Source organism: Cucurbita moschata, unplaced genomic scaffold, assembly GCF_002738365.1.
Source record: "Cucurbita moschata cultivar Rifu unplaced genomic scaffold, Cmos_1.0 Cmo_Scf00005, whole genome shotgun sequence".
NCBI lineage: Eukaryota > Viridiplantae > Streptophyta > Magnoliopsida > Cucurbitales > Cucurbitaceae > Cucurbita > Cucurbita moschata.
This window is the reverse complement of record NW_019268521.1, coordinates 4,880,932-4,907,958: the sequence shown is the minus strand read 5'-3', so window position 1 is coordinate 4,907,958 and position 27,027 is coordinate 4,880,932. Positions and strand designations below refer to the sequence as shown.

Sequence of the window (27,027 nt, the reverse complement as noted above, 5' to 3'; positions counted from 1 at the left end):
TTTTTTTTTTTTTTTTTTTTTTTTTTTTTTTTTTTTTTTTTTTTTTTTTTTTTTTTTTTTTTTTTTTTTTTGTAGATTAGGTTTCTTGTGGGGAAATTTTCTTGATTTTTTAAATAAATTAATGAATAATATTTATATTTATATATAAAAAAGTTAAAAGTGGGGCATACTAGAATTTGACAAGGGATGCATTCTTCTTTTCCGACTAATCTAGTAAATGATCATGAGTTTATCAAAGATCTTGAATCATGGGTTTATCCAAGATCTTATCAAAGATCTTGAATCATGGGTTTATCCAAGATCTTGACCCCACATTGGCTAATGTAGTGAATGATCCTCCGCTAATTTGATAAAGAATTTATTTGAAAAGGGATGGGAATAGAGACGGAGACGGAAATTATAATCTTCTTTTCTAATCTCGTTTAGCCAAGATAATCTCTACCTAAAACGACTTTAAATCTAGTGATTGCTTTTCTTAAAGACAATTGTTGCTTTTTTGTAATTTAATTGTATTTTTTTAAAAAAAAAAAAAATACTCTGCAGAAGGGATCTATCCTTATCTGTGGTTCAGAATTCCACATGACAATGAAAGATGACTGAACGCCATTTCAAGCAATTGTGATTTACGACCACACCTCGTCTCCTTAGTATGCAAGGAATTGATGGCGAACGTGGCACAATATTAAGGTGACACGTGGTACATTTTTTAATTTTGAAAAGGCCAAATTTATTAATTTAAAAAAAAGTAAAAAACCACGCCCAAAATTAATTAATTAATTATTTTTTAAAATTCATCTAAAATTAGAGATGAATTAAATAGGCACAATTTTCAAAATAAAAAAGTAATTCAACCAAAGTAAACAAAAAAAATGCAAAACGTACAACAAATAGGGCAGGCTCTGAAGCTTTTATTGCATGCAAGGTTACACGTGCAGTTCTCCCATGAGGGGGGGGAAGAGGCACCTCAAACACTAAGGCTTGGCAATAAGTATTAAAAAAACAACCCAAAAAGGGCTGTGATGGCCAAAGCCCATGGAACACTAGGCACCGTGGCTTTTGAACAGACTAAAGCAACCACTACAATGACATTAAATATAAGCCTGCCCTTTCAGAAACTTGACTCCTCCTAAAAGAACCAAAGAAGTAAACTGGGAAAAAGCATGGACCTATGACGTGGTATCGTTGAGAGGCAGGGCGAACCCAGGTGCCCGTTTGCAGTCGACTCGGGTCGGTATGTTATCAATTTATGAAAGAATGTCACACCTCCAGAGCTTCTCCACAAGCAGATCAACAGTGCTGCCACTGATTGCATTACAGTGCTGGATGTTCAGACCCACAAGAGTCTCGCCCAATTTGATCAAGTCAGCCAGGCATTTATCCGATACAGAGGAACAACCCGCGACCGAAAAGACTTGTAGACTCAGTTGCTTGGCACGGGCTAGAGATGCAATCCCTGAATCGGTGATCGAACACTTCGAGACATCGAGATCACTGAGTAATGGGCAGTTGTTTGCAATGGAAGTCAAGCTAGCATCGGTGATCTTACTACAGCCATCGAGATTAAGCATTTCGAGCGTCCAACCATAGCGCTCGATTATGGATGAAACCACCTTGTCAGTCAGGTTGACACAACCACTAACGTCCATCTTCACTAAACTCGACTGACAGTTTTGGAGCCAAGCTAGAAACCCACATTCGTCAATTCCAACAAGGCCACCAAAATCCACATTCTGCAGCTGGGGACACAGCTTGCCCAGTAAAGCAAGGTTTCTGTTGCCAAAACCATAGCAGTTGCGGATGGTCAACGACCGCAAGGATCCACTAGAGGCCGAGATGGGCAATTCTGAGTTCATGTCCTTAATTCCCAAGCAGTTTATTAAAGAAAGAGCTTTCAAACTTTTACGGTAGTTCAAAAGGATACCAAAGAACCCAAGTTGAGAAATCCTATGGCACTCCTCTAATTGCAAGCACTCAAGCGACCTTACAGCTTTTGCAAAAGAGACCATGCCTTTATCAGATAAGAAAGAACACTTTCTTAGAGACAAGTGCTTTAAATTTGGACTACCTTTTCCAATAGATTCGATCCCCATGTCCGTCACTCCATTGCAGGAGGAAATTGTGAGTGACTTCAAGTTTTGTAGTCCCTGACCATTGCCCATGACCCAGAACCCTTTCTCGCTAACGTTTTTAAGATCGGTAAGGACTGCGTCGGTAACTGCCTTGCCATAGTGCCCAATAACAGCAAGAGACACATCAGAAACGTTCAAAGCTTGAAGCTTCACCTTGTTCATGACACAAGTGTTCAGAGACAACAAACTTACAATTCCTTCATCTCCAACAAGTGGGCAATCTTTAATCATAATGGACTTGAGCTTGGGGCAGAACTGCCCAATAGCTCGCAGACTTGCATTTCCAATTTTGGCACAAGATTCTATTGAAATATCAGTCAACTTAGGGCAGCTCATAGCTATCTTAACCACAGCCTTGTCAGAAATAGCAGGGCACCGACAGAGATCAAGTTTCTCCAACTGGTGAGAGACCTTGGCAATCTCACAGAGACCTTCATCTCCAATGGAAGACAGATTCCACAAAGAAAGAACCCTCAGAGATTGACACCGATGAGAAATTGCCCTGAGTCCAAGGTCGGTCACCTTGCCGACAAGATAATTTCCACGGATCACAAGCTTGCCTAACCCCCCTCGACTTGCAGTTCCAACAGAAATGGCAGCAAGTGTGAGATCTGTTGCCTTTTTCCCTTCCAAGCTCCTTGACAGATATCCATCACTCTCAATTTCAATGTCTTCAATCTCCTTTGTGGCCATCTCATCCTCAGAAATCAAATCGTGGCAAGATATGTTGCTCATAAGCATAAGCCATCGTTTAGAAACGCCTGCACAGGCCCTCCTTTCTTTATCACCAGACAATCGTCTGAAAATCTCAAAGAGGCACTCATCTGGAAGAATTTCAATAGAGACATTTTCCTTTGATACAACCCCTTCTCCACCAGACTCAAAGGAAGAAGACATGCGAGACCTCTTGCGAGGAGGAAAATAGACATCAACGTGGTGAGGAAGGGACAAGAATAGACTTGAGTTCTTGGGATTTGGGTATATTGACCCTCCAGGGAAAAAATCTTCACGGCCTGAAATTTCGACAACAGGAAGTTAGAAACATCATCAACTTCACAATTAAAATCCGTAGATCATAATAGATGAAATGATTGACAATTTATCGTAAGAGAAAAGCAGGAAGTGATCTTTGCAAAACTATTGTCTGATCGTTTAATATTTATTATTGGATGTGCTCTCTTGTTCTAATATTCAAATCTTAAAAGTAAATCAAATTAAACCTGGCCTGTATGGGGATCATAGATCAACAATATAAATATCATTCAACAGGTAAACGCCTTAAAGTATGATGTCTCTTTTCGAGAAAAAGATACAAACCGATGGATTCCAAAAATAACATCTGGCCTGTTCGAGACAATAAAACGGTCAATCAACCCCAAACCACAATCCTAAGACCACAAAACCACATCCATGCTCCCTCGTAATTCATACAAAAACATTACCCGCCACTTGGCGAAATCGAGAAACCGCATAACTAAACCAATAATCCAAATATTTCCCCTCCAATCCATAATTTCATCCAAATAACACTCCACATCCACATAGAACAAAACACTTAAAATCATCCACTGCCTCTCACAATCTACAGAACCTCCAATTCACAAGCTCAATGACACAGCAGGCAAACCATACAAAATCATCCACTTACCGGAATAGGCGAAGAGCTTCGACATGAGTATGGCTCAAAAACCCACAGGGGGTGGAATCTAAACGGATTCGCACTCAAAAAGCCTCGAAAGAGAGCAAAAATAAGAGAGAAAACGAAGATCAAGCACAACAGCAAGACGAATTCAGCCTGAGAATGTGAATTCATGAGATAAATCGTAGGCGAAGGAGATCGTTGGAACCCTACCAGATAGGGAAAAAAAATCAAGAGAGAGGAAAGTGTGAGGAAAAATAGGAGGCCTGGAGCGGTCTAGAAGAAGGTTTTATCGTAAGTTGAAGAGAGTTTCGGTACATGCGCACACACCCAATAAAAACCCAAGTGCAATGTATTTGTTCACAATGTAGCCTTTCCCTCGTATTATTCTCCCACCAAATTATAAAAAATAATTAAAATTAAAAAACAATACCACAAACCCCAAACCCCAAACCAGCCTCTGTTTTTCTTTTCCTTTTTTCAAATATATTTTCTTTTATTTTCAAATTTTTAAATATATTTAATTTATCACATTTAAAAAAAAAAAACACTTTTTAAAGTATTTATTTATTAATTTATTTCTATTAGCTCTAAATATTATTCTAATTAATACACTCCCAATATTTATTTTTTTCTTTATTAGGTATTTCAATCCTAATTCTAATATTTAAATTAATTAATTATGAGTTACAGTAACAGCCCGAGAAGTAACGGTGTCGTTTTGATGTCTTCATCGAAGAACGACTGTTTTAAAAAGAAATAATAAATATTAAAATTAAATTAATATTTATGAGTTGTTTTATTCCATTTTCTACCGTCTCTTACAAGTTGGCAAAGGTACATTGTACACAATTATGAACAAATAATCAAGTTGACAGTCAAAATTATGTTATCCATAATTATTACTTTTTTTTCTTATTAATATTTAATGTTTATTTTTTAATTTTAACCATAATGTAATGGATTGATATAAATTTTTTTTGTCTGATTTTAATTTTTTTCATTAAAAATATAAAGGGGGTGTTTTGGTCTTTTAAATTTAAGTAACTTTTGGTCGCAACTACAAGTAAATAAAAAATAAATAAATGTCAAATTTAGAATTTTTTAATGTTTTTATTGTAAATTAATAATTAACAGAAATAAAAAATTAAAAAAAAATTAATACGATTTTTTAGGGGCAAAAAGGGAAAAGATTATAGAATGGGCCCATTGGAGTTTTTCTTTTGGGCTATGGTGGCCAGCCCAAAGTGGGGGATGTGCATGTCAATTATCAAACCATATTCTTTTTTTTTTTTCTATTAATTTTATTTTAATTTTTTTAAGTAGTTTTTTTAATATAGCATTGCAAATATAAGTGAAAAATAAAAAATTTCATTTATTTATTTTTTGAGTTTCTCGTATTAAATGATGTTGGCTCGTGGCAGAGCATTTAGTCATGCTAACAACCAGTCTATTGATGAGGGTTATAATTTTTTTTTTTTTGAGTAAACGATATTATTTTAAACCATAATAAGTGTCTTATCCACTCGAAACAAGAAGATACCAAAATTACACTTTAACCTTAAAAAAATCAAACTCCTATAGTCAATGGGAGGCCATCGACTATCTGAAATCCTACATTGCTCTTGAGGTTGATTAATTCGAGCCCAAATAATAAATATTGAAATAAAATATACTAAAAAAAATTAGGAGCCAAAATAAAATTTAAATACTAACAAAGGGCAAAAATGGAATATATAATTATATTTAGCGTGCGCTAATAAGCTACAATGAGTTTTAGGATTACATTCAAATTTTCGAACATTTACGACACAAAATTTATAAACAAATTTTATTGGTAGGTATAATACGTATCATTAATTCAATTTTTAATTTTCGTGTTTTAATTAGATTAGTTGATATTTCTAAAATTAATAAATTTATTGAGCATAAAATTAAAATTATAAATATTTAAATATTTAAATATTATAAAATTTATTAGACATGAAAAATTAATTAAAATAAGAGGGAAATGATATTGATTTTAGAAAAATAATGAAAATGAGAAAAATCAATAATTTTTAGAAAAGTATTGATTTTTTCCCCAAATTTAAGTAATTTTTATACAAAAATAGAAAATACTTTAAATTAAAAAATAATAATTAAAATGAGAAGAAAATGCTTAATTATTTTTTTGTTTGATAATTAATTAACAGCGAAACAGGCTCTTATTCAATTCAAACACTCCATCTTCCTCACTGGGATCATAAATGGCGCTTTATGATCTAAACCTGCAAATTTTCCTCTTCCCTTTCCCCATTCCCACAAAGCTCAGGAGTGAAATTTAATGAAACCTTCTTTTCGGATAGCAGACAGATTAGAAGTTTTGGGGGTTCCATTTCGATCCGCCATTGGAGAGATAGAAGAAAAGTTGCAGAAATGGGAGAGAGATTTGAAATGAGCGGAATCTCATTAAATTTTGGTTGTTAAGAAGCTACGACTGTGGATCTTTCATGGTGAGCAGGTGAAAGATTTTAATGGCCAACCCCATTTAAAAAGTACTATTGTTGTTGTTGTTCTTCTTCTTCTCTATCAAATAATTTTCAATTTCCACCGACAATTCTATATAAATGGCTGAAATTATTACTCTCTGTACGTTTTTCAACTCTCTCACCTGTTTTTTTTTTGTTTTTTTTTTAATTTCTCTATCTCTCTCTTGTTGAAGGCTCTGAAATTCTCTGTGTTTCTCTCTCTAGAGTTATGGTTTATTCAAGGAAGTTCAGAGGAGTCAGGCAGCGGCAGTGGGGCTCTTGGGTGTCAGAAATCCGCCACCCATTGCTGTAAATTCACTCTTACATGACGTTGTTTGTTCTTTTGCTATAAATATATGCGCCATTGGTTGGGTTTATTGGTTCGATTGTCCTCTGTTTCCTCCATTTTCTGTCTGTTGCCCATAACCTGTTTGATGATTTGTCTGAAAGAAACTGAACTCCTTTGGCGGCGTATGTTTTTGAAAACTCGTATACTGCATTATTGTCGTATGTTTGTAATCAATTTCTTGTGTTTATTGGTTAAAAATGCTGTGAAAACCCCCCTTTTGTTTGGTGCCCATAAGGTGTTTGTTGATATGCCTGAAAGAATCTGGGTAGCCATGGCATGCATATTTCTGTAGATTTGTGAACTACATTTTCCTCTGCTGTAAATGTATGCATTGATTGTGTTTGTTGGTTCAGAAAAAAATCTCTGAAAAATGGAAACCCACCATTGTTGTGCCTTAAACAAAGAAGCTAGCCGGCTATGGCCATTGACCACGCTCATTTCTGCTATACATTACACCTTGAGCCCACATTCTTATACGTTTCATGTGTTAATTTCTTTGTAGGAAGAGAAGGGTGTGGCTGGGGACATTCGACACAGCAGAGGATGCAGCACGAGCGTATGATCAAGCAGCCATCTTAATGAACGGCCAAAACGCCAAGACCAATTTCCCTGCATCAAAAGACCAATCTGCAGAAGCCAGCCATGGGCACGGATCTTCTCCAATGACCCCAAAAGCCCTCTCAGAGCTACTCAGCACAAAGCTCAGAAAGTGCTGCAAGAACCCATCTCCCTCCTTGACATGCCTGCGGCTCGACAGTGACAACGCCCACATCGGTGTCTGGCAGAAGCGCGCAGGCACTCGAGCCACCTCCAATTGGGTCATGAGGATTGAGCTAGGGAAGAAGGAGATACCATCCCCGTTGCCATCGCCCGAATCAACGAGCCAGGAACCCGATGGCCATCGGAACGGAATCGATGAAGAAGACAGAATTGCAATGCAAATGATTGAAGAGTTACTCAATTGGAACTGCCCTCTTCCTTCAATTTCAAGCTAAGTACAAGATCTTCAACTCTAATAATAAGGTAACAATAGTAATAAAACCCCATAAGATCAAAACAAATAGGCTTAATTATGTATATATATATATATCTCTGTTGTGCTTACTGTTTATGTGACTTTGAGAAGCTCGAAATCTGTACAAAGGGAGAGCTTTTGCATTTAGATATTGTCTGTTTTGGATCGGTTTTAATCAAAATATCAAATGGGGTTTATGATCTTTGTAAGTCATATATATATATATATATAGAAATGAACAAAGTTTGCAGATGAAGAACGATAATTAGTGTCTTACCTATTAAATTATGGTTCGGAATCATAAATTTAGAAGTTTTTTGGGGCTAATTTTAGATGTATTACTACTATTTTCCTTCTCCAATTTTTACCTTTATTTAATAAAATAAATTATGTTTGTTGTGAATAAATTTTTAATATTGTTGATAATATTTACTTGATCAACATATTTTTGTTTTTTTTATAATATTTTGGTCCTAATATATTTTTTTATTTGTAATTATTCCATCCTTATATTTTGATTAGGTAAATAATTTAAAGCTGTAGGTGAGAGAATTTGGCCAAGGGACCAAAATATATGTACAAGTCAAAGTTTTGAAACAAAAAATGGATTAAAATGTACCTATGATATGACTAAACAATACATTTTCGGAAGACTTAACTTAATTTCTCGAGCATTTATAATCATATTATTTAAAGTATGATTGATTTTATCATTGTCGTTTCAAAAAGGGATACTAAGAGAACGACCCTATCATGCTAATAACTATAGACGTTGATCCAACGCGAAGAGTCTTAGTTGACTCAAACTTCCTAAACGAGACTGTCATTATGATATCGAGCTAATCCTGATAATCAAGTTGAAAAATATTATGACGACTCGTGGCCAAGATTAAGAATATGGATTCGACACTTGATGACCCCGACATTCCTCTGCACCTCATACAACATGATTTTCGTACATGGAATTGCTCCAAGCAAACCACGCTTAACTAAGAAAATTCTATAATTGAGCTACCGAAAAACAAGTTCAGTTATCCTATCCTCAGGGATCACTCTCATTTGAGTATGATCTCGGTTCATTCATGTACCTCTCATTTTATTCGGGTGTCACAAATATTGCTAAGCTACTAATTTAATTAAACTTTATTCGGGTGTCACATTTACAAATTTAGCCCTCGATTTTATTTTAATATTTTATGTTAGATGGAAACCTTAGGAATTTAGTTGGAAAATGATTAATGATTTGTCTGTCGCAATTTATGCTCCCACATGACATGTAATTAATTATTGGCGTAGCTAATTGGTCCAATAAAATAGCTTCAACCGTTTTTTTTTAATAAATAAATTAAAAGATTTATAATAGGATCATGTTATTATAAAACCCAACGAAAAAAACTCATTTTTATCTCCAATTTTATATCAATTTATACCTTAAAGTTTTTTAAATTTTATTAAATTTGAAATAACTTTTTGAAGGTTAAAATGGTAACTTTCTTTTATTATTTAAAATTAATATTACAACATTTGATGTGAAATTTGACCATAAAGAATATATGATTAAAATATTAATTTATTTTTACATTGTACTAGATAATTATAAACAAAATAATTATATATATATATATATAATCAAAATTGAACTGGAACCACAAAATTTGAAGGGGAATGGATGGTTGAAGACGTTCCTTTGGCCTTAGGTTTTCAAGGAAATTTGTGGGGTGATTTTTTTAGTTTATTATTATTTTCTAAAAATATAATTATTTTAAAATTTTCATTTTTCAATATAATTTTTATTAAAAAATATAAAAAAATTCCAATAAATAAATATATTTATAAGCAAAAATATATTCTACTAACATAATCTATAAAAATTTAAATTTGAATATTACCCTCTTTTAACGATTAAAAAATATTTTATAACAACGTCTTTAATTTAAATTTCATAATCAGAGTCTCAAAATTAAAATTTTTTTAATGTAGCAAATAAGTACGCGTATATATTATATATATATATATATATTGAAAATATATTTATATTAAGTGGGGTAGGGACGGAAATGAGAAATATAATTTTATTCCCGACCCTATTTATCTAACAAAAAAAAAAAATTCCTCATTTCCTCCCCTATTCCCCATTTAAACAAGGAATCCCCTCCTTGTTAGGGGCGAGTCCCTAGCCCCGAGAGTAAAATGGACATTAATATTTTCAATTGACATATAACGTCGGTTCTAGCTTATCCTCAGTCGACGTGAAAAACTAATTTATAATAATATATATATTAAAAATATATAATATTATTATAACAAATTTTTTTTTTTTGTGGGGTTGAAAATTGATTGTGGTTGATTACATTTCAATGATGTAGTTGCTCAATTAATGATCCATCCCAATCCACAATAAAAGTCTTTGCTTTAATTTCGATAATATTTAATTAAAAAAAAAGAAAAAGAAAAAGAACAGTCAAGTCATAGTCCGGATTATACTGACCTCGACGTGGATACGCTATTATAATTCTCGAATCGGATTCCACTATATCTGTTTCCAAACGAGCCCTAATTGCGGCCTTGAGGGAAAAGGGGGGAGAAAAGGCGCGAGCGAAAATCTGGGATTGTTAGATTTGTTCCCAGGCTTCGAGGAGAGAGATTTTTTCCTTCAGAAATTCCGATCGAAGAGTTGAAGCAGGCGGCGAAAGATTAGGCATGTTGCTGGCTGTGCTGATCGCCAACTCCGTCGGCAACATTCTCGTTGAACGGTACTGTTTTCTTTTCCCTTACGCCGTGTGGCTTGATCGATTGAACTTTTTTTTTTTTTGTGTGATTGATCGATTTTTTTGTAGTTTTATTTGTCGACTGCTTTTATGATTGTATGAAATGTGCGATTAGCTTCAGATGTACTCCAATTAGAGTTGGAATTGGCTTGAGAATAATTTAGTTTTTAGGAGTGAAACAATGCTGCATAACGCGGATTGCAGTGTCTGGCATACTCTAGTTTCATGCGATTGAACGGTCGATCGTGATTTTTATTTGTTTATTAGGTTCCATGGAGTTCCGGCAGAGGAGCGATTGCATTGGCGATCCTTTCTAGTGAAACTAGGAGCAGATAATCTCAAAGGTGCAAAAAATGAAGAGCTCTTTGTTGCTTCACACAAGTGAGTGAAATCTTCCAATCATTTCTTTAGAAGCAATTCTTAATACCTCGCAGTGATGCATTATACTTGAAACTTAGCTTCATCCCTTAGCATTTTGATCTCATAAAATATACGGACTCAACCATAACATTTTCATACGCTCACGGGAAATGGACGAAGTTTCTTTGCGTGATTATTGTTATAGTGTATTACTATTGTGATTCTTATGAAGCCAATACACAATAATATATAAGGTGCCGCTTTGACGTTAGTTTTTGCATGTTTAATACTCCATTATTGGACTACTGCAACATATGAAACCTTGATCCTTAAATCAGGAATAAAGGAAGTATATTGAATGTTTTAAAGTAAACTAACCAAAAATTGCATTGATTTTGAGTTGTTGAAAGGGTTTCCTGGAACCAAAATTTCCTCATATTTTAAACAGTTGAGAGAATGCAAGAAACTAGGGACAAGCTGATTTGAATGATGATATCTTTGGTATTCAAGTGACAGCGTCTATATAAACCAAATGTAGTAAGGATTTGCCCATTCTTTGAAGAAGTCGTTGAACATGATTCGGTACCCTTGATCTCAATTATTATTCCTGCGTAACATAAATCAATTGGGACATAAGCAGGCAACTTCCTCGCTTAATGTATAACGTCAATGGTATCCACTCTGCCAATCATTGGCTTCACAAATAATAGACTCTTTGTTAAGTTCCATCTATTTTAAAAGCCTCTTGGTTACCAAACCTTGGAATTACCTCCAACCTACAAAGTAAGGTCTTGAAGATGGATTAAAACCTTTGAAAATTGAATGAAGAGAAATCTGTTCTACCACTTTTCTATCACTTTAATGTCAATAATATAGTTTCACCCCTGCCTGGGATATTTTTAACTTAAAAAAGATCAATATTTTACTTCCAGTTAATTTGTTATGGTCTGAGTATTCATTTATTTAATTGTCCTTCCAAGATCTACTTTTCATCCTTCTTCCACCTAAGAGGGTGGTAGTAAGCTACACCTTTGTTTCTTGTCCAAAAAAACAAAGTAGCGAGCTACATCTACAAACCTCTAAGGGCTTCTTGAACTACCGTTAGAGTGTTTGGAAGTTGCCAAAGGCATCTTTCCATGAATACCTCGGATGAAATTATGCCACAACGAGCTAGTTTTTTTTGTTCTAATTTTTTTTTTAGATGTAAAACCATGCTTTCGTTGAGAAGTATGAAAGAATAACAATGAAATAGCTTCTTCTGCAATCACTAGTACTAAAGTAACAAGGGTTGCGTTCTTAGCTCGAATGGTCACCTAATAATGATAAATGGTTTTACTGCTAAATAAAACACATTCCTATAAGTATTTGGACATTCACTTCGATAATTCCATTCCCCCCCTTAATCATCAATAGACTGCCCTGCTTATAAGGGAATCTTAAATAACAAGGTTAGCCAGTGGCTTGAATAAAAGTGAACCTTCCCCCTTTATAATGATGAAAGCATTACTCGTAACATTAGATCAATCAGTCCCTGTCTATTTTGTGGCACTACTCAATGGATTGTTTTACTGTAGCTGGTTTTACCTGTTCAATCTATCAAAGTTTATCTTTTTGTAACAGGTCTGTATATATTGTTTACACTGTGCTTGGCGATGTTGCAGTTTATGTTGTTGGGAAGGACGAATATGATGAATTAGCTTGTAAGAAAATGACAATTCTTCCATTTTCTTTGGACTCATTCCCAACCTCCCAAGCGGGGTTTTTTCTTCTAAAAAAATCTTTTGTTTTACCTGATCGTTGTGTTATGTTTCCTCTGAATTAATTTCATTTTCACTTCTTCAAGTGGCAGAAGTGATCTTTGTAGTAACGTCATCAATAAAGGATGCCTGTGGCAAAGCTCCAACTGAGCGCTCGTTTCTCGACAAATATGGAAAGATTTGTTTGTGTCTTGATGAAATTGTCTGGACGGTATGCCTTTTCTGTTTCCCTCACTCAGAATCTTTCTTGTAGGCTTTGTGAGGCTCAAGGCTCATAATCGAACCAGATACAGTGATAAACATTCTAAACATTTGGACCTTTAGTTCAAGAAATTTGCAACTTTCAAGGAGGAAAGATTTTTACACACGGTCTTCCTATTCTAAAAAAACAGAAAATGCTTTGCAAAATGTCTCTCTGAACAGAATTTATGGGTATCTCATAATCACGAAGAATATAAAAAATATTACATATCGACTGCGCCTGTGCTATTTTAGATCTTACTGATCTGTTTTGATGTTTGTGAAGGGCATCCTGGAGAACACGGAGAAAGACAGGATCAAGAGGCTGATAAGGTTAAAGCCTCCCAATGAGTTTTGATTAATGAAACGGCTGCATCAACTAATGCCAACATTCGTTTCAGCTCTGTGGAATAATCATCTTGATTGATAAGTTTACTCTACTACCCTATTCTATTTGGCTTTCATATTATTCTTTATCGAACTTGTTCGGATTTTAAGTTAGAACTCAAAGCTGTGATGAATTGGAGAAATTGTTTGGATTAAGATTTTAATGCGGGTAGGAAGCTTGAGAATACAGATTACATTTGCATGTTTGTTCTCCTAGAATTCAGTGGGATTATGAAGTGAATTCATAGTTGAGAACTTGAGAGTTGTGCTTGAAGTAGTATTTTTTTACTTCTTTTATGGTAAAAAAATATTATCTCTTCCCTCTGCACCCTGGGTAGCTTTTTATTTTTATATTTTTTTTTACCGGGCAACTCGACTTTAAACTGGCTAATAACTCGGCCAATGGCTCAAGTTATAGTAGTTAATCTAAATATTCTATGACTATCGTCTATTTAAAATTTAGTATTCCTTTCTTAGCAACTAAATGAAGTTGGGTTAAATAGTTGTTTCGTCTGATTGTTTGAGGTACTTGTAAGTTGGTCCGACCTAGTGGTCGTTAGAGCCGATGAAAAAAGTAAAGGGGTGTTTTTAATCTAAGTTTGGAAGCCTTTCCCCTCTTTTATCGTGATTTAGAGTTATTGTCAATTTTAGTTGATTTCGAAGTAGACATTCTTTAAATTTTCAAATAAAATTTTAGACTTAAAACGCTGTGAGAGTGACCAAGAACGAGGAGGATTTAAAATTTCGCTCTCACTATCACACGATTTGATGTGCTCGACAACAAGCTATTCAAGTTCGTCCTTCCTTTTTTTCTTTTCCACTTAATTTCAGTTTTCTTTTAAACTTCTCTAAGCGTCTAACCACTCTGAAAATAAAATTACACCTAACACTCAACTGCTAAAGTTGTTTCTATTTTGTTTTGGGGCCAATCTGATTTGCATGATCAACGCCAACCCACCAACATTACCTTTATAACTTCAATTACTATGAACTCTTACCCATATAAAAACCTCACAGACTCTCTTAAAACTTCAATCCAAAAGAAAGTCTAACACTTTTTTTTGGCTCAATTATCACCTCCCACGTATTTCGTGCACGAATGGCATTGATAGGAGAAGCACCGGGATTCCTTGAAGTATACTCTGATGGGTCGGTTCGACGCTTGATTCCTGAAGTCGTCGTCTCAACTGATAATCAATCATCTAAGAATTATAAGTTCAAGGACGTCGTTATTGACCCCAAAAAGCCAGTTACCGGAAGGTTGTTTCTTCCTAATGTTACTGGTAATCATGTAGCAAAACTTCCTATTCTTGTTTACTTCCATGGTGGTGGCTTTTGCATTGGCTCAACTACTTGGATGGGTTACCATCACTTTCTTGGAGGCTTGGCTGTTGCATCTAAGTGTGTTATCTTGTCCATCGACTATCGATTGGCACCGGAGAATCGACTTCCAGCAGCTTATGAAGATTGCTACAGCTCACTTGAGTGGCTCGCCCATCAAGCAAGTTGTTTCGAGCCATGGTTGCAAAATGCTGATCTTTCTCGAGTCTTCCTATCCGGAGACAGTGCAGGAGGCAACATTGTCCACCATGTTGCAGTCAAAACCATGAAGACCAACATTTCCAACATGACGCTCAAAGGATTGATGTTAATTCATCCGTATTTCGGGAGCGAGAAACGAACCGAGAAGGAGAAAGCAGAAGGGGTAGAAGGATTTGTGGAAATGAATGATATGTTTTGGAGATTGAGCATACCGAAAGGTAGCAACCGTGATTATTTCGGATGTAACTACGAGAATAATACACAAGAAATGAGTACAGAGGAATGGAGTAAGTTCCCAAATGTGGTGGTTTTTGTAGCTGGCTTGGATTTCTTGAAGGAAAGGGGAGAGTTATATGTAAACTTCTTGCAGCAAAAGAGGGTAAAAGTGGTTAAGCTTATAGAAGCTGTAGATGAGTCTCATGTATTTCATGTATTCCGTCCCGAATCCGAGTCCACCCGCTTGCTTCAAATGCAGATGACTCAATTCATGAACACCTTTAATTAAGCTCCGTTAGCCTTTAGGACTAATGTTCGACTAGAAACACTAGAGTTACAATAGTTGGTTCATTTGCCGGGATCTGAACTCGAATCTATTACTTAGAAGGCAATTATCCTAGTCATTGAACTAATAAATGTGGCCATCAATAAGAAAAAAAATGCATAAATTAAGTTTTATAAGACACACAACACTATTAGGATAATAATGTTTTTTTTTTGAAAAATAATATAAAATAACTATTCTAAAAAATTAAATTCATTGGATGTAATTTTATTAACAAAAAAAAAAAAAAGTAGTAATCATGTACCTCAATAATATTTGCATAAAAAAGAATTACATAAATAATTAAATTGATATATTACCAATAATTAATGTTTTTTATTTTGTAATTATCATAAATATTCAATTTTTATTGAATTATTAAAAATAGTCCACATCAATATATATATATATATATATATATATATATATATATATATATATATATATATTTTAATGATATTATTCGTTTTAATATTTTACGGTTATAATTTTAAAAAGTACCTACTTTATTATTTTATTCATTTTTAACGAAAACAAATTTAATTTTCACCTTCAGTAAATTAATGATGGACGGTCCCTTCACTGCAATAACATGTGCTTCTGTTTCCAATTTTATTTTCCACCGTTTCATTATTTTGCTTAATTTTTACTAAAAAGATGTTTTTATTAATAAATGTTTTTAATTAATACATAACCAGATTCGAACTTCTAACTGACAGTGACAATATATCTATTCTTATTGTTTTTTTTTTATTAAATAGAGGCTCGAGAACAGAGAATTTAATATGTTTTTTTTTAAATGATAATATGATGTGTTATTTTCAGTGAAATAAATGTGACGACATTAACCTTTTTTTTTAATATAGTTCAATCATCGATGAATTATTCTGTGATATATTTTTAATCGCATTTGATATATTTTTTTTATTATATAGAAACTCTTTTTTTTATTATAATAAAAATATCGAAACAAAAATAAAATTTTTATTTTAATATTTAAAAAAATTATGAAATTAAAATATTATTAATATAGTTTTGTTAAGTATATATTTATATTCAATTTTTAATTGGACTGAAAACAACAAAATAAGACAGATTCTTCCCATTTTAGACCCTCCATTATTTATTTAATTAATTGTTTATCCAAAGCCAAATGAAAAATAAAATAAAATAAAATAAAAAACAAATTAAGGAAAAGAAAAAAAAAAAGGGAATTTATTTATTCTCCCAGATTTCGCTCTCTTTCCGTCTCCGTCACTTTCTTCTTCCCTGAACCGAACTCAAATCAAGCTCGGTTCCTTTCTCTGAATCTCCATTGCTGATTTTTTTTTTCCTGCAGATTTCTTGTTGTTCTCCCTCTGATTCATCTCCGATTTCCCCCCTGATCGGCGCAATGGGCAAAGGAAGTTTTATCAGTGACAGTGTTCTGAAGAAGATCGTCCTCTCCTACACCTATGTCGCCATTTGGATCTTCCTCAGCTTCACCGTCATTGTATACAACAAGTTCATTCTCGACAAGAAGATGTATGATTGGCCTTTTCCGATTTCCCTCACCATGATCCATATGAGTTTCTGTGCTTCTATCGCTTTTCTTCTGATTCGCGTCTTCAAGCTCGTCGAGCCGGTTTCCATGTCCAGAGATCTATATATCTCCTCTGTTGTTCCAATTGGAGCGTTATATTCTCTCTCTTTGTGGCTTTCGAATTCGGCGTACATTTACCTCTCTGTCTCGTTCATTCAGATGCTCAAGGCTTTGATGCCGGTCGCTGTTTATTCGATCGGCGTTCTTTTGAAGAAGGAAGGTTTCAAGACGGAGACGATGGTGAATATGTTGTCGATTTCGTTTGGCGTTTCGATTGCTGCTTATGGTGAAGCGAAATTCGATGTTTGGGGTGTGGCTTTGCAGCTTGGCGCCGTTGCATTCGAGGCGACTCGGCTTGTTCTGATCCAGATTTTGCTTACCTCTAAAGGAATCTCGTTGAATCCGATTACTTCTTTGTATTACGTTGCGCCTTGTTGTTTCGTCTTCTTGTTAGTGCCGTGGATCTTCGTCGAGTATCCAATTTTGAAATCTGCTTCCAGTCTCCATTTCGATTATGTGATCTTCGGCACCAATTCACTCTGCGCATTTGCCCTAAATCTCGCTGTGTTCTTGCTCGTTGGAAAAACCTCCGCCCTAACGATGAACGTCGCCGGCGTGGTCAAGGATTGGCTCCTGATTGCCTTCTCGTGGTCGGTGATCAAGGACACTGTGACTCCTATCAACTTGTTCGGCTATGGATTGGCCTTCGTTGGGGTTGGGTATTACAATCACTCGAAATTGAAGGCTCTGAAGGCGATAGAGGCGCAAAAAAAGGCCACTGAAGCCGATGAAGAGACAGGAAAATTGCTGGAGAAAAGAGAGAACGACGGATTGGGGAGGAAGAACGAATCCAAAGACTTGAATTGAAACCTGAAAAGAACACAGAATATAGCAATAAATCAGGAAAAAGAAGAGAACAAAGAGAAGGATCGAGATGAAGAATTGGGGTAGCTGCAGAATTTGGGATCTCTTCATCAGCTCAAATTCAGGTTATTTTCTGGATTTCTACTTCTGGCTGTTAGTAATATTATTAGGTGTTTGAGATTTTTGCTTTTGTTGGTTGATTATGATACCTGCAGCCATTGATGAACCTGATGAGTTTGTAGAACAACAGAATCTCAAATCCCATTTTTGTTTCTTTTTCTTTTCCTTTTCCTTTTCCTCTTCTTCACAGCATCATCCTCTTCCCCTTCTTCTCTCCTGCATTTCTTTAGAAACTTCCTTCTTTGATTCAATGAGGGTTCTGCTCAGTGCTTATTTATTCACTTTTTAGGTTGTATTCCATTGTTCTCTTGTTAGTGATACTCTGATTAGATTTGGCCTTCTGGATATTGTGGAGCAATGCCATTTTTAAAATATCTTTTGTTCTTAGATACGAACCTCGGACTTCATGAATAGGTATATTCTCGAAACTACGAAGATGTAACTTAACTTAGGCACACGAGAAGGTAGAAACTTGGACTATTAAAAAGAGGGTAATCCAGAAAAGAACGAAGAAACTTGGACAAATCTTTTTTAGCTATGACACCGAACTTATTTTGTTACTCTTGACTTTTTGTAAAACTATACTTAGAGTAGAAATCTGATGAAGAGTTGGGACCTGGATTCAATAGATGTTTGTAAGAACATTACGAGCGGAACGTTTGCTTCCAGGATAGTTTCAAAATGTTTCAAAATGTTTATAAAAGTGTAATATTGTAACCGTTGAAAGAATAGAAGTCGTAATTTAGTCAATATTTTCATATTGATTAAGTTCCAACCAATCGAGAATGTTTTTGATTTCGTAGTACGACGGTTTGATCGAAATCGAGTACTCTCAGGTAACGGGTAACGGCGAGTAAATGAGAAGCTTGACAAATGTCGTTAAACCCATGACCTCGAACCAAGTCATCCCAAATATGAGCACTAAAACCCAAGCTCATGACCTGGAACATTCAGTGAACATGGGTATGTTCAATTTTATCCTTAATTTCAGCACCAAAAACCAAGTCATCCCTCCCATTCAATGCCTTATAAAACTATACCTTACTGCCTTTTTTTGGACAATCCTAATTTCTAGTCTTTTAAAATCTTATAATATACGCAGAAATGAAATTACCATTTTACCCTTTTTCTTTTCTGGTTCTGAAATTGGTTCTTTTTTAATCTATCTAGAATCTTTAATTTTAGTTCTCTCAAACCTATAATATTTTACTCAAACACATAAATGTCTTAATCACCGTCCAAATTGACTAGCAAATTAACAATTTTTTTATCTCGATCGAGGTTTATCCTCGTTAAGTACTTGGAAATGAAAATTATCTATTATCTCGCTCCACTTTCTTACTTCCATTTATTTAAGTAAGTATATTAATTTTTTGATGTCTCCAAAACTATATTGTAATATTAAAAAATTAATTTCTGGAAGAAATTATGTTTAAATGAGTTATATTAAAATTTATATTTTTTTTTTAATAGAAACGATCAATTAAAAATGATTTAAAATGAATATATTTTTTTAAAATATAAAAAACAGTAGAAAAACTCGTATCTTCAAACATGAAAGGACGATATCCTATTAAGGACCGTACGATTTATTTCCTTCTAGCTTCTAGTTATCCAACGGTGATATTTCTATCCACGTCATCTTCGCGCGGTAATTACCCTGTTGCCAACACGTGGCTGGTTAGCGGGAAGAACAAGTCGCTACTTTCCATTTTCGTTGCAGTTTGCAGTTTTGGAGCATCAACGATTTGGCGCTCTCGGTTCTGGAAATTGCAACGCTTTCTTCTTGTAGAAACTACACGCTATTCTTCGAGACGAAGAAGGAGAAGAAATTGTGATTCGGAGATGAAAAGAGGACCTTCGACTTCAACAATTTATTCGCTATTGTCGCTGAAGTTCACTCGTCAACAATCTTCGAAGCTCGGCGTTGATCCGCTTCGTGTTCGATTCCTCTCTTCGTCTGCGAAGTCTCCAGGTCTTTATCACATTGCTATTCGCATTATATGTGTGCATTTTATAATGTTGAGTGTGAAATTAGGATGTAGTGTATGCGTGTGGAGTTTCACTCTCTAGCTTATGCACAGTACAGTGTTATTGTGATGGTTACTGGTTAATGATTCATGAGAGAGTGAATTCCTCGCGTTATGCGTCGTATTTCTGATCGTGATTTGGTATCTCTTTGATCGCTGATGCTCCTTTAGTTTGATTTCTGTTCTCTATGATACATTTGACGTTAAAGCATTGCATTGATCGATCTCATTTTCTCGGATTCGAACTTGCTGCTTATTTTGAGCTATGCGAGTTTGTGTATGATCCATATTTATATAGTGTAGGCGCTTTGGATTCCGTGATACCGTAGTCTTGGTCGCATCTGTATTTCAGACTTGTAATGTGAAATTCCTTCTTGCAGGGCTATTAAGCCAGTATAAGCATCTAGTTGAGCGAGGGGAGCTACAGCATGATCCTTTTCAAGAGAGAGTGGCTTCCGAATTGGAGAGTTTGCTTGGAAGATTGGAGCAATATGAAAAGGATATGGAAGAGTATCATGTACTAATTGGAATTGATATTACTATAATGATCCGAATGTCAGATATGCTTTTATTCTTACAAATAGGTTGAAACCTAATACTAAGACACTTTTTTGAACTGCGTACTTTTAAGGTAAAACTAGCTAATTGGAAGCAGAGTAGGGAGAATGAGAGACGCAGACTTTTAATGGAGGAAGCCGAGTCTAAACAACAGGGAGATGTATGGACATCAGTAAACAAGCGCCGAAGCAAACTTGCTGAAACACTGATGTTTCGGTTAGGGACACTCCTTTTCACAGTCACCTTTCCGAGCTTAAAATCTTCAGCAGTACCATTTATGCTTCTGATTGTGATAAACTTGTAGAATCTGATCTTTGCAAGTATTTATTTATTTTTACCTTAGGAAATCTTCTGAAAATATTGAACCTGGAGTTGGTAAGTGGGTTTCATACCTTAACCGAGAGAGAAAGTTGGATTCACTTGTAGGTCGTTGTCCTTCTGCTCCACATGCTCCTAGAGGACTGTACATATATGGCAATGTTGGAAGTGGTAAGTTTCTGACCATGATAAAATTTTATATGGCAAGCTTGGACATTAGTTACCACTTCACATTGATTTATGCTTATAACCTGACTATCACTGTGATTTATGCTTATAATTTTACAATTAACTTAATTCTGATTTGCTGAACTAATTTCTAATAATCAAGGGAAGACTATGCTCATGGATATGTTTTACAATGCTACTGAAGGAATTGTTAAACATCGTCAAAGGTACCATTTCCATGAGGTGAGGGTTTATTTTAGTTTGGAAAATTTGAGACGTCTGAACAAACATTAACAATCTATTTCAACAATTGTGTTAAGCTTTACTGTTTCAGAGATAATGCCTTCTTTTTTCCAGATTGGTATTGATATTCAAGTTTACTCCATTATATGGCAGGCTATGCTTAAAATTAATGAAGACATGCACAAGATATGGAAAAATCAAGTGAGGGAGAAATCTTCACAATCAAGCATCTCGAGTTGGATTATGAATCTCCCTTTCGATACAAAAGTGAAGGAGTGGGTTGCAGCAGAAGAAAAATACAAGCAAGAGGTACAGATGAAAAACATTCTTCCTGCTGTTGCTGATAAATTTCTGGTTGATCAACAAGCAGGTCAAGTAGGAGCTAGCATTCTTTGCTTCGATGAGATACAGGTAAATGAAAAGAAACTAAGGGAAAATTCTTACTGTTATGTTTGCTTCATCATTGTACTATTCCTGATACAGTCAAGATAACATATAAATAATAGCGGGTCATGCATATTGATGTGAAAGTCTGAGAACTAGGATTTTGAAACTATGGGGGCTAACTTAGGAAAACTAGAGTTTTGAAAATTTGGAGTGAAAGATGAGGCGTTTATCATGGAAAAAAGGTTGTTTTTTTTTGTTGCTGATATCTGAGTTTTGTTCATGCACATTTTGTGTAAGCAAACAGTTTGAAATTAGCTACCAATGATTCTATTCTATTCATGATTTTCATATATTGGGTTATTCTGCTTTCTCTTTCAGACAGTTGATGTATTTGCTATTGTAGCCTTATCTGGAATTGTAAGCAGATTGTTGAGTACTGGAACAGTTCTTGTAGCCACCAGTAATCGAGCTCCAAAGGACTTGAATCAGGTACCATTCTAATTGAAATGTTGAAGGAGAGAAGATACACTAGCTGGTCATTAGAATTTTTAATTTTACATGTTTTTAATTTTCAATCTTTCTGGCTGGTGAAGTCTGGTATTCAGATTTACAATGTGATCAGGTTTGACTAAGTTTTTATGCAGATGAAATTGAATCTTTGATGGAGCCAAGTGCCCCAAAACATGTATAGTAGTTTGAGGGTATGGAAAGATAAACTGGTCTGCATCTCGAAGTTTTAGACTTGGAAGCTAAAAAATTATTAGATCAACTCTTCTAGTGAGTGATTCTCTGAACAATAAAGGGTACTTTGAGCGATCAACTTCTAACATATTATTTTTTAATCAATTTATTACCATGAAATAAGTATCTTCTTAAAGTGGCCATTTTTTATCCTCATCAGAGCTACTAATTGAACGATGGGATCTAAACAGTAGGAAACCATAATTATCAAAAGGGACACTGTGGTAGAACATTAGCAGAATGTTAAGGAGAAAATTCAAAATAAACCGCTTAAACAATCAACAAGAAGGTATACAGTGAACTTGTATATGAAATTCATCCTCTTGATTGTGTTAGACGGATTTTGTTAATCCAGGATGGCATGCAGAAGGATATCTTCCAAAAGTTTGTCACCAAACTGGAGGAGCATTGTGCATTTGTTTTTATTGGCAGTGAGATTGATTACCGGCGCTTTATAGCCCAAAGGTCTTTTGACCAGGTGAGATTATTAACACTGTAACAAGGTATTCGAGGAAAAACTGCACAAACAATTTTGAAGTATCTGTCGTTGAGTGTACATCTTACCCACATGAATATTTCCACCTGGAGCGTTTACATCAATTGGAATTTTGAAAACGCAATTTCCTGTCCAACCCAATTTATCTTTAGTTCCTTGCTTAATATCATGACACAAAGTTATGCTATCATAATCATGAGTTATAAAGCACAAGCACTTTAGATATGAATTGAATTCCCCGAAACTTCTTGGATACTTAAATTATAGTGAAGTTTTTAATGAAAAACAGCATATCTATTTTAACCTTATAATTGTATGGATATATTTGATTTTGCATTCTCTTTTCCTATTTTGAATCGCTTATGTTTTTTCTATGTTCTCAATATATGTTTTTGTTAATCATGTGCATCTTTTTATATTGTATTTTTACATCTTCCTTTCCTATTTTTGAGAATGTTGAGTTGGTTGGTTCATGGCAAACCATGTTTGTGTTATAGATTATGACTTGTGAGAGAGTGGTCAATGTTTTGTATTGGCTATCGACTGAGGGAACCGATGCCTTCTCATCCACTCGTGCTATTTTGATGTTTCCCATTATGATAGTTGTCTCTCTTACCATCATATCTCACCCTTTTGGGTGACTTTTCAATCTTTGAATTTTTTGAGCTTGTGAATTGCGATTATTGTCCTTATTGATCAATCATTTTGACATCGGTGCACTGGATGGTTTTAACACCAGACATGGGCAGTGTGAGATGTTAATAATCATTTATTGGTTGCAATTTCTTTCCTACAGTGGTTCAGTTTTTTATTCATATATCGTTGAATGTACATGTAGGTGCATTATTTCTGGCCTTCAGATTGCACTTCAGTGGGAAAATTTGAAAAGATGTGGGTCGAAATCACCAGCCAATTGGGAGGACAAATCACCTCTGAGACTATTCCTGTGATGTTTGGAAGGTACTGACTAAACTTAACTCAAATGTGTTCATTGAGGATGCTTTACCAATTGTATGTATATCAATCAGAAAATTGGAGGTGTCAGAAAGCTGCAACGGAGTGGCACGATTTGCATTTGATTTTCTCTGTGGTCAACCGGTATCATGCTTGTCTTTCTACTATTAGCACAATGGTGTGTGTTTTTTGTGAGGTCATATGTAGTGATCTACAACTGATAGTTAACACCGTTTTATACATTGGTGGACATCTCCATCAATCGTTAGTACAATTATATCTGTGAGGGCATATATAATGTTTTTATCTTTTTTTTTTTAACGTCATGCTGAATGTTTTACGTGGGAAGTCCATCTCTTATGTTGGTTCAAAACTCCTGACCTTTATTAGTTGCGTGGCCTTGTAGCCTGATGGTGTAAGAAGTGGTACCAATTAGAAAGTCTTTAAGATAAGGTCTGGTGAAGGGTTTTCTTATAGGTCAATGTAAAAAGGGAAAGGTTTGGTACCTTTAGAAAAATCCTAAAAGAGATAGCTTTAGTACAAAATGCTCTAATATGGAGGATTGCTGGTTCATGGAAATTAGTTGTTGGCTTATCAATTTTGCCAGAGCCCTTTATGACGCTGAAAATTTTGACTTTATGAGCTTTCTTCATCTCTTGAACCAATGCATTCCTATCTCGAGAAAAGATAGATTGATTTAGACATTTGCACTTTGAGAGGTATTTGAAGGTTGTAACTCGTGTATGCACTTAATGAAAAATTGGAGTGTCATCCTTGATCAACATGTTTACAACGCTACTGGAAATCGACAATCCTTAAATAATGTGAGAATCTTGCTACGGTGCCTTTCTTTTGGAAGCTTGAATACAACAAAATACGTAGTTAAAAGCATTTGGTTAAAAACTTTAGATAGAAATCACGTTATCTGTTATGACACATAAAACACTAACAAAATTTGGTAGACAAGTCACTTTGATGTTTTTCCTTGGAGCTGCTCTTCTAGTCTCTTCTGTAAATTTGAGACCTTTTTATGATTGGCGCCAATTGGAAGATTTTCTTTTTCCTTAGGTAGGTGCTGCAGATTATATTGCCCTAGCCAAAAACTATCACACTGTCTTCATATCTGACATCCCAATGATGAGCATGCGCATTCGTGACAAGGTATGAGAAAGTATTTTCTTTCAATATTTTTGCTGTGATCTTAGTGAACCTTCAAATTTCAATCAGGCAAATGTTACCAGCCTAAGTGGCTAAATACAATTTAAGTGTGCATATTGTACTGGCTACATACCCTTGGTAATTTACATGCGTATTAAATGAATGTTTCTCCCTATGGCCTTCGACATCTGTGAAGTGTAAAATTGAATATCTTTCTTGCTGCCCTCCATTTTCCCTCATTTTAAGCTTAGTGAATTACCTTTTCTCAGGCCCGGAGGTTCATCACTCTCATTGATGAGTTATACAATCACCATTGCTGCCTATTTTGCTTGGCAGCTACATCAATTGAGGACTTATTCCAGGGCACGGAAGAGGGTGCTCTTTTTGATTTGGAGAGGTAATTGTTCCTCTTGTGTTTGGGTTGAACATTACTCTTTTTTTTTTTGGGGGGGAAGCTCTAAGAATGTGAATACTTCCATCGTGATTTCATTTCATGCTTGAGTATGCTTATTTATTTTGTAAATGAACAACGGCTTGAAGAGTTTGGCAAACCGATTGCGTTGAGTAATATTTAATATCAATCATAAGTGATATTGAATTTGCTTTGTCCTTTCCTCCAGTGTCCAGTCATTCTGCAATTTCGTGGAAGCACTTTGAGAACATGTCTTCCTAGGGTAGGCAAAAATATTTTGGTATAATGCTACAAGACCCATTTTGGTGTGTTTCATCTGTTTGTTTAGAAAGAATAAGAGATTTTTTCAGGAAAAGTCAAGGGAGCGGTAGGTCAAGGAAAAGTCGAGGAAAACTAACTGTATATCTTTCTAAGCCTTTTGAAGAGATTGAAGAAGACCGAGTATACTGAGTACCACCACATCAACTTTATGCTGCTTCTGTTCTGAACCTTAGAATGAGACAGATTTAAGTCTTGCATGCAGATATCTAGGTCTTTTATGAGCGTATATGCATATTGTTGGATCATTTTGATTTCCTTGCTTAGTAATTAGATCGACCCACATCATTCAGTTTATAGCTTACTAGCTTTGAAATTGATTCTATCTTTTGAGCATCAATGTAGGTTTTGCAACTATGCTATGAACTTTGTATTTCTGGTTGCAGTTTTCAGTTTGAAACAGAGGCAGAAGGGGGAAAGCTTCGTCGAAACGTCCTAGTGGAGGGCAATGTAGGATCAGTAGGTGCTCCAACTGCAATTGTGTCAATGCTATCTGGTCAAGAAGAGATGTTTGCATTCCGTCGAGCTGTAAGTTTCTTTTGTCTCCTTAGTTTCTATAATGGTTCTTGTACGATTTGCAAACAGTATTTAGTCAAACCAACAGGTTCGTTTAGTACTTGGTATAATGCTCTGAATATTATGATTTTTTTTTCATTTTATTTTTACTTTTATGTTTTTGAAAATTAAGCTCATATACACTCAGCCAAGTTTTGGAAAACTACAGAAAGGTCCAGTTTTGTTTAAAAATCCTTTATTCTCAAGTTATTTCAATCACATTATTAATTGTACGGTAACATCTGTGTCCATTTCAACCCGGTGAGCTTTGGAAAACTATATATATTACAAAAATGAAAATCTTTTGTTGGTCACATAGTTCTGTTCTTTTTACAGGTTTCTCGATTGATTGAGATGCAAACACCTTTATACTTGGAGGGAGTGCGAAACCTTCATCCATATTTCCAAAGACGAGAACCAGAATCATTAGTTGATTCAGCAGCCAGGTTCCAATTTCAGCAATCATCATGACTTTACAAGGTACTCGTCCACTGCTCAAATTCTCTCATTTGGGATAAGTAGGGGGAAGAGAGAGAGAGAGATAGAGCGCTCTCCATCCAGATTAAAAGAAATATCTATATATCTATATATATATATATATATATATATTTAATTCTCTAGAGCTGACTATTCTATTGCATCTGAGGCCTGTTATAATAACTGAACTGAACAATATAAGGGAATTCAAAATTTAAAAAATCACATTAGGTAGTATTAAAAAGAAGATAATAACTTCATATACTTTAGAGAATGCTTACTGCCATCATTCCCCTCTTCCTACTCATTCATAATGTTATATCTTTTCTCCTCTAGTCAATTGATTATGTATTGAGCTAAACCTGCAACCTCTTTGTCTTTAATACCCAAGTTAAAAGATTCTTGGTAA

The 27,027-nt window shown here is 34.9% G+C and overlaps 6 protein-coding genes across 13 annotated transcripts in view; 5 read left to right on the top strand and 1 right to left on the bottom strand.

Annotated features, from left to right (window-relative positions):
- The window catches only part of LOC111443123 (probable carboxylesterase 17), a 17,617-nt gene extending 2,308 nt beyond the window's left edge, over positions 1–15,309 (top strand). The window contains exons 1-2 of one of the 2 annotated variants that reach the window (XM_023080774.1): positions 13,615–13,947; positions 14,240–15,309. In XM_023080774.1, the coding sequence (XP_022936542.1) occupies positions 13,923–13,947; positions 14,240–15,201 (987 nt within the window). In that variant the 5' untranslated portion in view covers positions 13,615–13,922 and the 3' untranslated portion in view covers positions 15,202–15,309. Of the gene's footprint in view, positions 1–13,614; positions 13,948–14,186 lie in introns of those variants that run through there. The other variant, XM_023080775.1, reaches the window with a different exon arrangement.
- Positions 880–4,043, bottom strand: LOC111443117 (EIN3-binding F-box protein 1-like). The gene is made up of 2 exons (XM_023080766.1): positions 3,778–4,043; positions 880–3,142 (listed from the first exon to the last, which is right to left on the bottom strand). Exons 1-2 carry the CDS (start codon positions 3,800–3,802, stop codon positions 1,245–1,247), a joined length of 1,923 nt encoding a protein of 640 aa, XP_022936534.1. The 5' UTR covers positions 3,803–4,043; the 3' UTR covers positions 880–1,244.
- Positions 5,990–7,957, top strand: LOC111443124 (ethylene-responsive transcription factor SHINE 2). 6 transcript variants are annotated; one of them, XM_023080776.1, is made up of 3 exons: positions 5,991–6,271; positions 6,504–6,587; positions 7,130–7,957. In XM_023080776.1, the coding sequence occupies exons 1-3, from the start codon at positions 6,261–6,263 to the stop codon at positions 7,620–7,622; spliced, it is 588 nt and encodes a 195-aa protein (XP_022936544.1). In that variant the 5' UTR covers positions 5,991–6,260; the 3' UTR covers positions 7,623–7,957. The 6 variants fall into 6 exon arrangements, with proteins under 6 accessions (XP_022936550.1, XP_022936544.1, XP_022936548.1 ...); XM_023080780.1 differs by having other exon boundaries at positions 5,992–6,263; XM_023080779.1 differs by having other exon boundaries at positions 5,992–6,263; positions 6,473–6,587.
- LOC111443125 lies at positions 10,213–13,411 on the top strand. The gene is made up of 5 exons (XM_023080783.1): positions 10,213–10,395; positions 10,678–10,791; positions 12,391–12,470; positions 12,614–12,738; positions 13,054–13,411. Exons 1-5 carry the CDS (start codon positions 10,343–10,345, stop codon positions 13,123–13,125), a joined length of 444 nt encoding a protein of 147 aa, XP_022936551.1. The 5' UTR covers positions 10,213–10,342; the 3' UTR covers positions 13,126–13,411.
- Positions 11,780–27,027, top strand: LOC111443118 (AFG1-like ATPase). 2 transcript variants are annotated; one of them, XM_023080767.1, is made up of 15 exons: positions 11,780–11,785; positions 19,542–19,778; positions 20,214–20,350; positions 20,465–20,607; positions 20,735–20,880; positions 21,041–21,120; positions 21,274–21,531; positions 21,886–21,996; positions 22,604–22,726; positions 23,583–23,704; positions 23,773–23,842; positions 24,767–24,859; positions 25,126–25,253; positions 25,973–26,114; positions 26,478–27,027. In XM_023080767.1, the coding sequence occupies exons 2-15, from the start codon at positions 19,649–19,651 to the stop codon at positions 26,610–26,612; spliced, it is 1,818 nt and encodes a 605-aa protein (XP_022936535.1). In that variant the 5' UTR covers positions 11,780–11,785; positions 19,542–19,648; the 3' UTR covers positions 26,613–27,027. The 2 variants fall into 2 exon arrangements, with proteins under 2 accessions (XP_022936535.1, XP_022936536.1); XM_023080768.1 differs by lacking the exon at positions 11,780–11,785 and having other exon boundaries at positions 19,374–19,778.
- LOC111443121 (probable sugar phosphate/phosphate translocator At5g25400) lies at positions 16,446–18,148 on the top strand. Its single transcript, XM_023080772.1, has one exon. It carries the CDS (start codon positions 16,631–16,633, stop codon positions 17,684–17,686), a length of 1,056 nt encoding a protein of 351 aa, XP_022936540.1. The 5' UTR covers positions 16,446–16,630; the 3' UTR covers positions 17,687–18,148.